At 35.5% G+C, this 15,803-nt stretch overlaps 1 protein-coding gene across 2 annotated transcripts in view; it reads right to left on the reverse strand.

Moving 5' to 3' along the window:
• The window catches only part of LOC149176107 (uncharacterized), a 175,753-nt gene that overhangs the window by 70,360 nt on the left and 89,590 nt on the right, over positions 1 to 15,803 (reverse strand). The window contains exons 2-3 of one of the 2 annotated variants that reach the window (XM_089419858.1): positions 2,951 to 3,055; positions 2,259 to 2,347 (exon numbers count right to left, since the gene is read on the reverse strand). In XM_089419858.1, the coding sequence (XP_089275984.1) occupies positions 2,259 to 2,347; positions 2,951 to 3,055 (194 nt within the window). The remainder of the gene's footprint in view (positions 1 to 2,258; positions 2,348 to 2,950; positions 3,056 to 15,803) is intronic. The other variant, XM_089419859.1, reaches the window with a different exon arrangement.

Consider the following 15,803-nt stretch of genomic DNA (forward strand, 5'->3'; position numbering starts at 1 on the left):
CAAAAGAAAGGCCTTGAAATTAAAGAGTAAGGTGAAAAACAATTGTTGAAAATCTAAAAAAGAGAATATTGAATTTGGAGTTTATTATGAGCACAATCTGAATTTGACTTGGTGCCCTCTCCTCTAAGTAGAGTGCTTCTTTTAACAGAGGTTTTTATTTCCCACAGAGGTGTAGTTTAAAGGTCACTCTTTTATGCCATTATGGCAGAGCCAATGAAAAACAAAATGCAGGAACAACAACTGGGGAAAGGCTCCTTCATATCGAAGCTTTGGAAGCCAGTTCTTCCACAATCGTACAAAAACCATAACAATGAATAAAGGCCTTTATGTCATGATCAAAAGAACACGAGGAGGTAACATTGTAAATTTAGAATCCCAAACTATAGAATAAAAAATAATTTAGCTCCTATTAAATCTAATGGCAGTCACAATCACGATGATGCATTGAGAAGCGAGAGTCAAAGATGATTCATTGTTGATTGTTGAACTAGAGTCAAAGATGCCAGGCATGGTCATTCAAGGCCTAGTGCTACAAGAGTCTAGCACAATGGGCATTGTTGAAGCTCTAGCACAATGAGCACTACTAAGGCTCATGTGATAAGCTAGAGAAGGTTGCAAGGGCTATGAAAAAATCAATGTAAGTTTTTTTATTGGGAAAGGAGGGCACACACAGACACATATAAAACCAATCATTTTCTGAAGGAAAAATGCTTCATATATTACACTAAAAGCACAACCAATTTGCAACTACATTTTGGAGCAGAGGCCTAACAATAATGGCTTCCTCACTCAACACACAGTAGAAAAGCCAACGTGTCAGCTTTAGCTCCTACTTCAAAAGAGGCTAGATCCTTTTCTGAAAGATAAATCCTAGCCATGATCTAATCTGCTAACTCAGCCTTGAAGGCTGAAAATTCTTCTAAGTTGAATTTGCTAAGCTCCTTATTTGTTGTTGCCCTGCAGCTCCTCCTCCACAAGAAATAAATGATTTGTCGTATATCATACACCAGATATCTCCAACATGCATCCTAATCATCTAGTTATCTCATAAGATAATTCTAACCACCTTTCACGTCCAACAAACAAAACTACATATTTTATTACAATCCAATTCCACATACTACGCAGCAACTCCAAAAATCATGCCGCATTGTCTGCTCCTTGTGACAAATATCACAATGTCCATTTGACCAGTCTATTGCATGGAGTTTATCCTCAACTGCCAGGCTCTAATGAAGGGCAATCCAAACTTTTAAACTTTGCAACTTAAGATTACATATACTGGGTTTTCATTGGTAAAAGGAGAAATGAAACAGAAAATCCTAACTACAATTTTGTGCAAGGAGGAGTTAGACACTCACCTTCCTCCCATTTATTTATGTTCCTTTTTCATTTATTTTGATACTCAAAAGTAATTGCATCAGATGCACTTTATTATAAGCCAGAAAAAAGCAACACACAAGACTATTACAAAATGCCTTTGTAGTGAAAAGTGTATATTGCAACTGCAAATCGAACTTGACAAAAAAGAGTGAAGGAAACAAAAATATCACGTGTTAACTAGATGACTTGGAGCAATAAAGCTGCAGCATGGCATCGGGCAATGATGTGCAACATCCCACTCTAATTCTGTGAGTATACTACAAAATTTGTTTTCCTTAATTTTAAATTATATGTTAACAATTCGGCAGAATCAATTCATGATTTTGAAACATCTAGGTGGAGAACTGAGTTTGTTAAGTCCATCCAGATTTCTATTCCAACACTTGCTCTGATTTTAAATGAACTTGTGCACTGATATCAATAGAATAAGCTGAACACGGGTATGTACTCTACTCAGCTTCTTAGGTTGCAATTCAATGTTCCTGTTATAAATTAAAAGAAAAAAAAGAAATCAAACAGAACATTTGTATTCCTCAATAGCAATATTGAGATACAGACAAGAAAAAGCCTACCAATCTATATTCAAAGGAGAAAGCCAGTCTCCCAGAACTGCACTATGAAAGAATTCCCTGAAAAGTTGGGATATGATTCAAAAATCAAATGATTTAAAAACAGAAATTGATTTTAAAAATATGTAGCCTTTATAGATTTCAATAAAATTTACCCACAGTGCCTTCTGGCAAGCACTTTGTGCTTTTAATGCATTACAAGGTACTAAAATTTAAACATGGAAAACTACATCTATATCTTCAAAATTTGATACAGATAATATAAATATGCAACACAAAAAAGTTATCCAGCTCCCAATTCCATACCTTTTTCCGCAGCCTTCGGTTGCGAACTTTAGCACTTTCTTTGCGAGTTGGTTCTCTTGCTTCAATCTTCAAGGGGAACCGGAAAGAATCTGGACAGTATAAAATTAGAAAAGTTGCTTAGATCCACAAATCTCAATACAAGATCTATACTTTCAATGTCAAATGGAAACATGATCTTCGATTTATATGCTAATACTAATTTCCGTGAAAATAATGTCCAATAACTACAACAATATCTATCTATTTACTCAATCTCTTCCTTTGGAAGAAGATTGAAAGATTCTTAATATATTTTTTCTGTTTAGCAAAGAGATTTTATTTTACTTTGAAATGAGGATGCCCATTAGCAATCTATATTCAAACTATAACATGTCACATAACAACTAAGAAAGCAGTCATTACATTATGTTGTGAAACCCAAAAAAAGGGAAATAAACATAAAGAGAAGATGTCTCAAATATGTAAACAGCAGTTACAAGGGTAAATATCAATAACATTTAGCAAATTTGCAATCTATTCCATTCAAAATGAGGTAGGTCAAGACGATCATAAAGTTATAGTGAATTTACCAATTGAAGGGAATCGAAATAGCAGTTTTTGGTCAGTAAAGCATAATGTGTTCTGAGCAAATGGAGAAACATTAACAAGAAAATAGTAAAAAAAAATACTAACCTTCCTGACTGAAGATTTACCTGATGAAATAGAGCACACAAGCATAGAATAAGCCAATTTTTCTAGCTTTCCTTGTTGACAATATATTATCCCATTGTAATGATGTTCCTTAGACCTTATATAATCTGTCCAAATCAATGCAATCCATCAGATCCATTTAACACTCCCCTTGACCAATTTTCATAAAACAACATAGAATTTTCCCTTTCAATTGGATGAGATCATGTAAGAATTGCATTACTTTTGGTCAAGGTGTTCATAGCAATTTTCCCAGATCCATCTCTTTTTTCCTTATTTGTATCTTTGTTTTTGGATCTTCACTTGAATGGCAATAGAAAATATTGACCAACATTTGTTTGCTCTTCATTTTTCTCCCATTAGTCATCTATATTGCAGCACCAGTAAACCATTATATTGCATTCCTCATCTGACTGTAAACCATTTTATTGCAAACCTCGTCTGATTGCTTCCAATTAGCAATTGAGGAAAGCCATACATTCAAAACTCAATCTTGGACGTTGGCTTTAATTACAACAATTAATTCTTTCATCCTTGTCTGGAGCAGATTTGCATAATTCAAAACTCCAATGTCAATGAATTCAAGTAACCTAGCACAGATTCTGAGGGCATGCCTGTAAATCGGAATGCAGATTACCGGAACCCCACCAATAGGTTCAGAGTAGTAGCTCTTCTCAGTCCGAATTAAATGACTCCCTTCATTGGGGATCTCCCTCAAGCAGACAGTGCTATACAGTCAAATGGCACTATGAGAAGCTGCTGAGCATAGATTTGGACCAGCCTCTGCAGGGCACCAAAGGGAGCAAAATCGGGACATCTTACTTATTACCCAAAAGTTCAAACTTCAAATGTTTTTTATTGGTTTCTAGCATTGAAAAGGGCATTAATTCCAGAAAGCTTATAGATAGGGACATTCACAAGCCATTTAGGCACCCACTATGCCTAGAGTGGGAAGAACCTCTACATGTTTTTCTCTGGTGTGAACAAATCAGAGGTTTGTGAGCAAAGCTAATGATAATCGCAAGCCTCTCTGAAGATTTAATTCCAAAATCTCGAGGAGACATCCTTTAGAAATGATCAGATACATCTGAAAGAAAAATCTGTTTGAAAATTTAAACAAATAATTTTTCACAAGAAAAATAATGAAGTAATCATTCCATTTAGTGGAAAAATCTATACGGTAAGGATGACAAATGAAACTCAGTACTATACATCAGCAGAAGTCAGATGGATAGGAGATTGTAAAATTGAAGACTGGATCAAATCAAAAGGAAACCTTAACTGAAGTAGAAGTTCCATTGGACAAAACGCAGATTTTGGAAGGGGAAGCACAGTTTAGACTATTTTTCAGTGACGTGACCAAGTGAAACCCAGGCAGAAATAGGGATGGGGAATTTATCAATGACCCAGGCAGTCACAAGTTATCAGCCATTGCTATCAAGTTAGGCATTAGTACTAATAAAGTGGCAGACGCCTCTGCACTTCACCAAGGATTAATGATGGGTCATCGCAAATGATATAGCAATTGAGAGTTTGATATGCATCTGAGACTCTAGATTTCTATAGATATGATGAAGGGCAAGGCTGTCCCTTAAAACATCATGATAGCACATATTGTGGCCAAGATGCCCTTCCTTATTAATATCTCTGATTGTGCAAGTTTTGTACATGTAATATGTCTTAGATATCTGACTGGATGAATTAGTGTAACAAACAATCCCTATTTAATACTTGATGACCGAATATTCCTGCAAATATATATTGAATAATAAATGGTTGATAGAATGATAAGAATGATTGGTTACAATAAGCCTCATGATGGTCTATTTATACACATTGACTAGTGATGAAGTGGAGGGGTATGTGCCCTTTGACTTTTCATTAAACTAATTACATTATTATTTTGTTTATAATATTGCCACCTCTTAAGGAATGTTTTGTCCTCAAAGTAAATAGGATTATTTCTAATTGAGCATGTTTCTGTGGTGGAATGAAGTTTATCTATTTTTAGGGGTTTGACTTCATCCATGCTTTGGGTGTTGGTGAGGTTCCTGTTACCACCCAAACTAGTTGGGTTGCCAAGGTCTTTACAAACTACTAAGATGGCACACACAAAACAAGTTTCCACTGTCACCTCAACACACGAGTCTCCACTCTTTAAGCCCAACTTCCTCTTGAATGGCTATGGGAGGATTCCCTGTATAAAATGACTTCACCCAATGAAAATTTAATCAGTGTCTTGTATGGAATCTTGGGTGAAGAGAGGAGTTAATTGTCTAATGCTTTACTGATCTGGAAATGTAAATTATGCAGGGAAAAAGTGCAAACTAGCAAGATGATTCACTCAAAACTGAAGATAAACAACATGCAAATAACTCAAATGAGTGAAAATTTAATATATTTAACAAATCTATGAGTTATCATTGAATTGAACCTTTGGTAAGGAGTTTTTTGCGTTTTTTTGCTGCTTGTCTCATGACTGCAAATCTGAAATCTGCAGAAAAATGCAGGAAAACAGCAAAGTGATCCCTTTATAGAGCTACACACAACTACCTAAACACTCTAGGTAGATAATTTAGAGGTGGGGAAGCTAGGAAAGCAATGTTAGATCACTTAGGCCCTTCCTAAGCTTTCTATATGCAACAAATACGTGTTTCCAGCTCTGTTGCAGAGCTCGTGGGATCAAATCCCACTGGGTAAAAACCGAGAAATAAATTCCAGCTTATAAATTAAACATCTAATTATTGGAATGTGCTTAAAATAGTTCCAAATTAACGATATTAACTTGAATAACAGATCTAGTAACTATCACAACGTTTTTTAGATGAGAATTACTTGGAGAAGCCCTTGTACCTTGGATTTTGTGAAATTTTAAATATTGTTGCAATTACTGGTTATTATTTGCCTATTGTTGTGAAGAAAACCAGTGCATAAGAAGGTAATTGTATGTGTAGAATGTAAGAATAAATAGGTAAATTGTATTATTGATAAAATTGAATAGTGATTACAATTCTTCGTGGCGGTGTGCCTATATAGGCATTGACTGGCCACAAAGATAGGTGGTCACATCTTTTGACCCATGTCCCTTCATAATTAATGGGATATTAATTAATTTAATTAAATAATTATTATTAATACTTGTTATTTAATGTTTATTTATTAATTGATGTTTGTTATGAATATTTTATTCATAACATTGCCACCCCCTTTAGAGATGCTTTGTCCTCAAAGCATAATCAGAAGGGTTTCCTCTAGTTGAACATTGTTGCTATGGAGTGGCATCTTTACGTTGACTGGAGTAGTCTTCACAAGTAATTGTACCTTCCTTGAAGTTGGGATTGTTAACACCATATAATTTATAATGTCGTCCTTGCCAGTTAAACTCCATGAATTGTTCTTCAAGGTTTGTAGTATAGCTTCCTAGTTGTATTAACCATTCTGCACCTAGAACTACATCCATTTATTTGAGTGGAAGGGAAAATAGATATGTTTGTAGCTCCAATTCTTGTATTTGGATTGAAGCCTTATGACATTCTCCTATTTCCTTGAACTCTTGCCCAATAGCGACAGACATGGTCAGGTCCTTGATTGGGCATATGCAAAGATCAAGTTGTTTAGCAAGATCGATGTTTATACAATTGTGAGTACTACCAAAATCTACAAGTATATTGACATTTCTGCCTCCCATGAATCCCTTGAGCTTTAAGGTTTTAGAACATAATCTCCTCCTCATGTTTGTTGATGGTGTAGTAAGCTTAATGTTCCTTCTTGGAGATTGGTTTCTCTTCTTTCGAAGATGTGGTGGAACATATTTTGCAATTGCTTGTTGTTCTTGATCTCTGGGAGAGTTACTATTTTCATCATGGTTTTTCCAGTCACATGAGATTGTAGCTAATGATGGTTCCTCTGACTCTGAATCTTCACTATGTGTGACACTGATTCCTTCATCACGTTCTTGTACTTCAACTTGCTTCCCATCTATTATTTTATTGTAGTGCAAGGATGTGTCTTCACATTTATGTCCTGGCATCCAGTTTTCTCCACATTTGCGACAATTATTTTTCTTTTATTTTTATTTTTTTTCTGACTCATTACTTTAAGTGTCTGATTCCTTCTCGACTTCATAAGTATATAACTTCTTGTTAAAGCATCTGTGTCCTGATGTCCATTTGTCTCCACAATACCTACATTTGTTAGTTTCCTTTTTTCCCGAGTATTGTTGTTGGTCTTCATCTTCCTTGAATGATGACATTCTAAACTTATGTTTTCTCTCAATAATTATTACTGCATGTCTAGCTTCTTCAATGGTTTTGGGTTTATATAGTTTTAATTCTTCTCGAATGTACTCTTTAAGCCCACATCTATACATTTTTAGCAGTTCTTCATCTGAGAACCCCCTTTGTCTTATAGCTAATACTTCCCACTTGTGGGTGTATTCGCTTACAGATCCTTTTTGTTTGAGGTGAATGAATTTTTCGTAAACATTGTCTTCTTCTTCGTCATGGAACCTTTTGAGCAGGGCGTCTACAAAAATTTTCCAATTGAACAAACGAGCCTCACATCTGTTGGACCACCATAGGAACCAATCATATGCTTCAGCTTCCAGGTTGTTAGATGCGGTCATGACCTTCTCTTGTTCACCTATTGGCGGGTTTGCTCTGAAGATGACATCCATTTTATTTACCCACACAATGGCACCCTTATGGTCCTTACCATCGTACTTAGGTAATTCCCTTTTAATTTTGTGGTAGTCTCTTTCGGGGAATTTTGTATAGTACTGACTTCCTTGGAATTGTATATGCGGTATTCGTGGGACTTCGTGCATCGACGGGAATTCATGACTTGGAAAAACTTCGCCTTCTGGAGTCTTGGGACTTTGTGGTGACTCTTGTGTGCTTAAGGGATTAAAGGGTGGATTGACTCCTCCCATAAACTGGCTCATCATATTCTCTATTTTTTTATATTAATTGCCATTTGGTCTTGAGTGCTAATTATCCTCTCTTGGTTTTTTCTGAATTCCTCCTGCTTCTTTTCGACATTGTCAAGGCATTGGCACATTCTATCGATTTCCTCCTGAAATTTCCTTAAATTCACATCGTCATGGCTACTTCCCATTTTGTTCCTCTTTTTCTTAGTAGACCCAATTTTAATCTTTTTATTTTTTTAATTAAATAATAATAAAATTATATATATATATATATATATATATATATATATATATATATATATATAGATATATATATATTTTAATTTATAATAATTAAATTAATTTAAAAAATTTAATTAATTTAATTATATATTGATTTATTATTATTATGTACTATATAGTAATATGAATTATAATATACAATGTAGCGTTACATATTAAAATCGAACCGAGCCGTTGTTTGACTGTGGAGTTGCCATTTGACCCTATCTACATCCATCCTACTTCAACGGCGTCCAATTCAGACTCGGTTAAAACACTAAAATTGTATGCCCAAGTCAATGCACGCAGAGGTCAATGCATGAAGTTTTTAATATAGGTCCTCTACGCCATCTTCACTCCACACGCTGCCTACAATTTCAATTGTCGGATGCTCCACAGGTACTTTCCTTTGTTGTTGGTCTGCGCAGATCGACCCACGATTGCTTCTTAGTTCCATGCTTGTCACGCAGGTTCTTTAGCAGCAAGATTATTCTACACTTCCAATGTTGCTTTACATAGATTCTGCACATGAACAAAAAGCATACACACCTGAACAACAAAATCACTCGTCGAGAACAACAAATTTGCTGAGAACAACAGGAGTCTTCTCACCAATTCAATAACAATCCATTTAGTCCATTACTCTGATACCACTGTTGTGAAGAAAACCAGTGCATAAGAAGGTAATTGTATGTGTAGAATGTAAGAGTAATAGGTAAATTGTATTATTGATAAAATTGAATGGTGATTACAATTCTTCGTGGCGGTGTGCCTATATAGGCATTGGCTGGCCACGAAGATAGGTGGTCACATCTTTTGACCCATGTCCCTACATAATTAATGAGACATTAATTAATTATTATTTTTAATACTTGTTATTTAAAGTTTATTTATTAATTGATGTTTGTTATGAATATTTTATTCATAACACCTATCTGTTTAGTTTATTTGTCTTCTGCAATTAACTTTCGGCAAATATTGAACAAAACACAACTGCAACTTCACATAAACTAAATAACCACATGAACTGAAAAATTTATGCACACGCACACACACAATTAATGGACACCAATATTTTTTGACCAATATCCCTGGAAAAACCCCAGCGTGGGGAAAACCAGTTATGCAGATGAGTTATTTTATTATTCTTCAACAAAATCTGTGATGGAAAATTTACAAAATTGCTTGTGTAAATTAGCAAACCTCCGAAAAATTATTCTAATCACTTTTGCAAGTCACTCTGACCTCCTAGAAGCAATTCGTCCCTCCTGATCAAATTTGACCCCCCTTTGAAGCTCAGCCTGGCTCACATGTGTGGCATGGAAAATAAACTCGACCCTCCTGGTAACTTGCACTAGTTGGGAAAATCAACTCGGCCTCCACTGGAAAATCTAACTTCAACTGGCAAATCAATCCTCCTGTGCAAATCAGTGTGTCCTGGAATTTCTCCTTCCTTCGGAATTTCTCCCTCTTTGAGCAATTCGCACTGCCTACTAGGGTAATTCACACCACTACCTAGAGCAACTCGCATTGCTCGAAAATCGCCTCTCTACAAACAAATCAATCTCCAAATCTCCTTGGAAATCACTGTGAAGAATCTCTTCGGTAATCTCGACTCCAACCATTGTTGATCTCTCTCTGTTGATGTCCCTATGTTGCCTTTGTGCCCTTGCTATCACTGCAAATTTGCCTCAATATGTTCTCCAAATGCCCTTTGATTTCCTCTTATAATCTCTCATTAGCGAATCAACGACCATGATCTAATCACAATTAATGGCTAAGATCATCTTGACCTCATCAAGTGACTTTTCCAGAAGTCTCTAGAGGAAAATCAATTTACCCCAATTAATACTAATTAATTAAGCTTATTTCCCTAAGTTAAACTTAGGAAAATTAATTAACTACTTAATTAAATCTAATTAAGACCTTTTCTTGTGAAACATTTTTTGGGTATTAGAGAAAATGTGTTCCCTAGCCTCATAGACACAATCTAAGACTAGAACACTTGTCTGAGCTACACAAACTAACAAATTTCTGCATTTAATGTAGATGTACAAAAAAAAATTCAAAATACCCATGAAATATGTGTTTGAAAGCTTAAAATTGTTGAAAATGTAACTAGTATCGGTCTTCATAATTGTTGTCTAGCTCATAATATGATGTATTTATCAAAAGATATGAAAAAGGAAAATTATTTATAAGCATGAGTTTCATGCTTTATTCATTTTGTTTCTAGGTCAAAGCACCCATTGAGTGCTTCCAGGGTTTGTGTCTTGAGTCATTGTCCTTGTCATTATGTACTAGCCCCTCCTTGGGCTCATTGTATCAAAGAAGAAAATTATTTTTATGTAAAATATGTCACTTATCTCTCCTCCACCAAGTCAGCCTCAAGAGAAGACAAGTCAGCCTCATAAAGGGAATTCAACCACACCTAAAGGCTATATATAGAAGTACAATTTGACCTATTGTGGCATCTATCTATCCAAGAGTTCGATCTGCAAATTAAGGAACTAAGAAGGCAAGGAAGAAGACTTAAAGAAGAAGGAAAAACCCTAGCAAAGAGAAGAGGAACCCTAGCGAATAAGAGAAGCTCATTTTTCTTTTGTTTCCCCTCACACGTGTGAGATTTTATGTTGCAAGAAGGGGCCGAAATTGCAATTCTACAGTAGGGCCGAAATTCTGATGCAATAGGGCCGAAATTTTTGGTTGATGCAATATTGATGTAGTATTGAAGAAGTTGATTGGAACGACTGCCTTGGGAGGTTGACTTGGTGGATTGGAGGTCTTTGTCTTGGTCAAAGATTTTGGTTGTCTCATTTGATTTGGTTCTAAAGGAAGAAAAGAAAAAATTTGGGTTTTCCCCTATGAGAGGGGTTTTGCCCTAGCTGAGAGCCTACATCATGTGTCCTTGTTGTTTTGATCTTTATGCATTTATGTTTTGATAGTTGCTTGATGACAAGAAGATAAAAGAAGACAAAAAAGAAGTTAATAAGATTGCTAAGAAATCACAAGTAATTATTAAGATAAGAAAATCTTTTTGCCTTTCTGATTTTCTAACATGGTATCAAAGCTAAGGTGAAGTAGAAGAAGAAAAAGGCAACTTGAAGATCAATAGCTCTCATCATCTTAAGGAAGGATTCAAGGAAAGAGACGTGAAGTTTTATCTATTAAATATTTAAAGATCTACAAGAGTGAAGGAAGGATTTCATATACAAGAAGGAAGGATGTCTTGGGAAGGTCATATACTAGCATACTATAAGAAGAGAACCTTTTGAAATCTTCAAACATATTTGGTAAGGATGACATTTACAAATGGCATCATCAATGAAATCTGAAAGCAAACTTCAAGGAGCCTCTAACTTTAGAGCATGGAAGACAAGGATGGACCTCATCCTTGCAAGGAATAAAGTATTGGAATTAGTACAAGGAAAAGTAAAAGAACCTATAGATGATGCTAGAAAGGAGAAGTACAAAGAGAATGACATTATAGCCATGAACCTAATTGCGGATGGAGTTAAAGACAACTTGATTCCCTACATATCCACTTTAGATACTTCAAATAAAATGTACGATGCTCTATCCAAGTTATTTACAATCAAGAATATTGGACAAGTGACAACTCTAAAGAATGAACTTCCAATTGTCAAAATGACCAAATATGATACAGTATCTTCCTATTTTGTAAGAATTACCCGTATAAGAGATGAACTACAAGCAATTGATGAAATAATCCTTGATAAAGAACTTGTGATTGTCGCCCTTCTAGGTAAACCAAAGTCTTGGAATGCCTTTGCAGCTGGAATTACTACTTGGAAAAATTCTCCCTCCTTCGAAGAAATGAGGTATGCCTGTATTCAAGAAGAAGCTCATCTTTCCTTGATAGGAGGTAAGCAAGAAGTGAAGAAAATACCTCAAATGCCTATTCTGCCCATTCCAAGAAGAAAGGAGGAAACAAGAAATTCAAAGGGTCAAAGAAAAATCATGGGAAGATTGACCTTTCTAAAATAAAATGCTACCATTATCACAAGATGGGACATTATAAGAATCAATACCCCGATAATTCTAAGAACACGAAGAGAGAAAGGGACCAAGTTACAGTTGCTACTAATGATAATCCTCCAAAGAAGTCTAAAACTGGGGATTTTGAAGTCAAAGACTTAATTCTATTAAGTATCATATATCCTTTACTTTATAGGTTATTGTTTTAGTTCTTGTAGAGTTTCTCTTATGTTTGACTCTAGGATCAATCTTTCTTTTTATTTCTAGGATTTACAGATTTAATATGTTTTGTTAGAAAGTCCTAGAGTTGTTATGATGATTTAAAGGAATCCCCACAAAACTAGATTGATGCAAGATCAAGAGGGAGCATCCACCTTTTCATAAAAAATAAGTACTCCTTATTTCTTTCATTATTTCGTTGATTCCCTCTATACATATTTAGCCTTATTTTTGATGATTGATAATAATCCTTTCCTTGTGTTTTTTACTTGGAAAAAGGATTGCAGATATATTCTAAAGAAGTAAGGATTGTGGTTAGATTCAGAGGGAGCCCCCAAAAGGAAGACTTGGGAAGCCTTGTTGCACATAAAGCCCTTCAAGGTTTGTAAAGAGAGGAACTCAAGGTATGTATAAGGTTACCAAGTTTGTAACATATAAGAAGGTACAATCATTTTGTCCTTAAAAGTTACTTTATATCAATGACTCTCTCATGTCTAGGGTTTTGCTATAGAATCATAAAGATTCTTATATTGTTAGGATGATTGTTCTTTAGATCAAATCAACCCTTGTCATATTGTCTTTTGTTATTTGATAAAACCCTAGTATTTTGATTTTTAGGGTTTGTTGTTGATATCTAGGGCATACGATAAAAACCCTAGCTTTTTTGGGTTTGATGATATTATCTAGGGTTTATAAGATTCTAGGACTTGAAAGAGAAACCCTAGATGCTTTCATTATGGTTGAAACCCTAGCATAGTTTATTTTTTGAAGATTTAATATTGAAGTTTTGATGATAATATCTAAAGTTTATGACAAAACCCTAGCAAAGGTTGTTGTAAGACTCTAGGGCATGAAAGTGAAACCCTAGCTGATTGCTTTTGTATGATTGTGATCCTATCTAGGTTTAGGTTTTGAATATCTAAAGTTTAATTTCTTATTCAAAGTTTTTGATAACACTAGATGCTCTCCTTATGCTAGCATGATAACCTTGGATTGATAAAGTTAATTTCATGTTCTCGTACATATATGTTTGTGTGCTTGGTTGTACATGTTAATGAGATTTGCAGGTACATAGTTTTTAAGTAATTATAAAGAGGTATGTCTATCTCATACTTGATGATGACTTTATAATGATATTGAGCATAATGGAAAGAGGGAGCTTGGATGAAGGAAAGTGTATATCCTCCATAATTGGTATTGATGTGTTGAAGATGAGATTTAGTTGTTTTGAGAAGTGTTGAAGATGAGTTTGGTGTTGCTGGTGAAGTTGGAGAAGGAAGCTTCCGCTGAGATTTGTTTGGATATTGTGATGACCTAAGCAGCATCAAAATGATTGAGGACCTCGGATATTGTGCTAGCACATCAATAATAAGAACCAATATATTGGAAGCAATTGGGGTCGTGAAGCTAAAGTATGTTCAGATGAAAGAAAAAGTCGTTGATGTGTTGATCTCTCCCTGAGAAGTTTGTGTATTTCAGAAGCATGATTAGATTGGTGGATAACTCTAGTTTGGTAGAGAGGGAGAGATGAACACCATAAGTTGCTCGTATGATGGTACTTGGGAGGACATCTTGGCCTAGTTGGTATTGAGATCTCATGTTATGGTTTGACCTTGATGATGTCTAGATCCCGATGTGGGAGGGAATCTTGGTCTTGTGGAGCTCTATTTTAGTGTTTGGCCTTAATGATACCCAGATCCTAAGGGTTGGTGTCTTGGCATGAAGGCCTAAATGGTATCTATATCTTGTTGTATTGATACCAGGGTTGTAGCCTGATGGTACCTATAGTGGCAAATTGTCTTGATGACACCTTAGTCCCTGTTAATGTCTTAGACCCTTGTATTAGTGACTTGGAAATGACACTTGGATCCTTGAATTGGTAATGATGCTTGGATCCTTGAAATAGTGTCTTGACACTTAGATCTTTGATGTGATATCTTGGTAGTTTGGTATCTAGCATTACATATGTTGTTGTACTCTTCTTGGAACATTTCAAATTGAGGTCAACCTTGTACCAGTTGAAAAATTATGAATACCTCCCTATTTAAGAGGGAGTGTTGAAAATGTAACTAGTATCGGTCTTCATAATTATTGTCTAGCTCATAATATGATGTATTTATCAAAAGAAAAGAAAGAGGAAAATTATTGTAAAAAGAAAATTATTTATAAGCATGTGTTTCATGCTTTATTTATTTTGTTTCTAGGTCAAAGCACCCATTGAGTGCTTCTAGGGTTTGTGTCTTGAGTCATTGTCATTGTCATTATGTACTAGCCCCTTCTTGGGCTCATTGTATCAAAGAAGAAAAATATTTTTATGTAAAATGTGTCACTTATCTCTCCTCCACCAATTGAGCCTCAAAGAAGGCAAGTCGGCTTCATAAAGGAATTCGACCACACCTAAAGGTTGTTGAAGAATGTAACTAGGTTCGGTCTTCATAATTGTACTTGAGTCAAAATGAAATATATTTATCAAAAGAAAGCAAAAGAAATTTTATTATTAATTAAATTGACTTGTTAAAGCATGGCTTTCATGCTTGGGTCAATTGTCATAGGTCAAGCCTCCATTGTAGGCTTTTAGGATTTTTATTTAAGTCAAAGTCAAATTTATTTTGTTAAAAGACTCCTCCATCAAGTCACCTTGCAAAGTCGGCCTCCAAACAAATCCTCCAGAAGTCGGCCTCACAAAAAGATCAAGTCGGCTTATTTCACTGTGGAAAACAACTATATATAGGCATGTGGACTTCGCTCAAATTGCAAAGATACAAGTTCGAAAATTTCAGAGAAGAATTCGGTGAATCTCAGTGAGGGAATTCGGTGAAGTTACAGTGAAGAATAACTCGAAGTTTCAAGAAGTTGAAGTGTCAGTGCAAGCCGAAATATTTTAGGGCTACCACCACCACAGATCGAAGTCTAGGCTGCCACCACAGGACCGAAACTTGGGCTATCACCACAGGACCGAGGCATGACTGTATTGCAGTGTTTGCTATCATGACAAGACCGAAAACTTGGGCTATCACCACAGGACCGAGGACTGAAACTTGGGCTACCACCACAGGACCGAGGCATGAGTGTATTGCAGGACAGTGAGTGCTATCATTACAGTACCGAACTTCACTGAAGGACTGTATGATCGTATGTGTACTAATTCTACAACACCGAAGTTTGTTATGTCACCATATGAGTACTACCATTACAGGACCGAAGCACATTTGGAATATCATAGAACTAAAGTATTGAAGCTTGTTTGGAACTTTCAAGGGATTGAAGATTAATTGAGATGCCACATAACTAAAGCATGATGTGTCAAGGTTGACTTGATGGATGGAAGTAGTCTTTAGTCTAGGTTATGAGGGTCTTGGTCATCTCAATTTTGTTTTGAATCTACTGAAGGAAGAATTCTTGACTGGGTTTTCCCCTATGTAGGGGTTTTTCCGTGGATGCGTGCCTAC

The sequence above is a fragment of the Pinus tabuliformis genome, chromosome 4_1 (assembly GCF_031772625.1).
Source record: "Pinus tabuliformis cultivar Carrire ecotype Pingquan chromosome 4_1, CPIR1, whole genome shotgun sequence".
NCBI lineage: Eukaryota > Viridiplantae > Streptophyta > Pinopsida > Pinales > Pinaceae > Pinus > Pinus tabuliformis.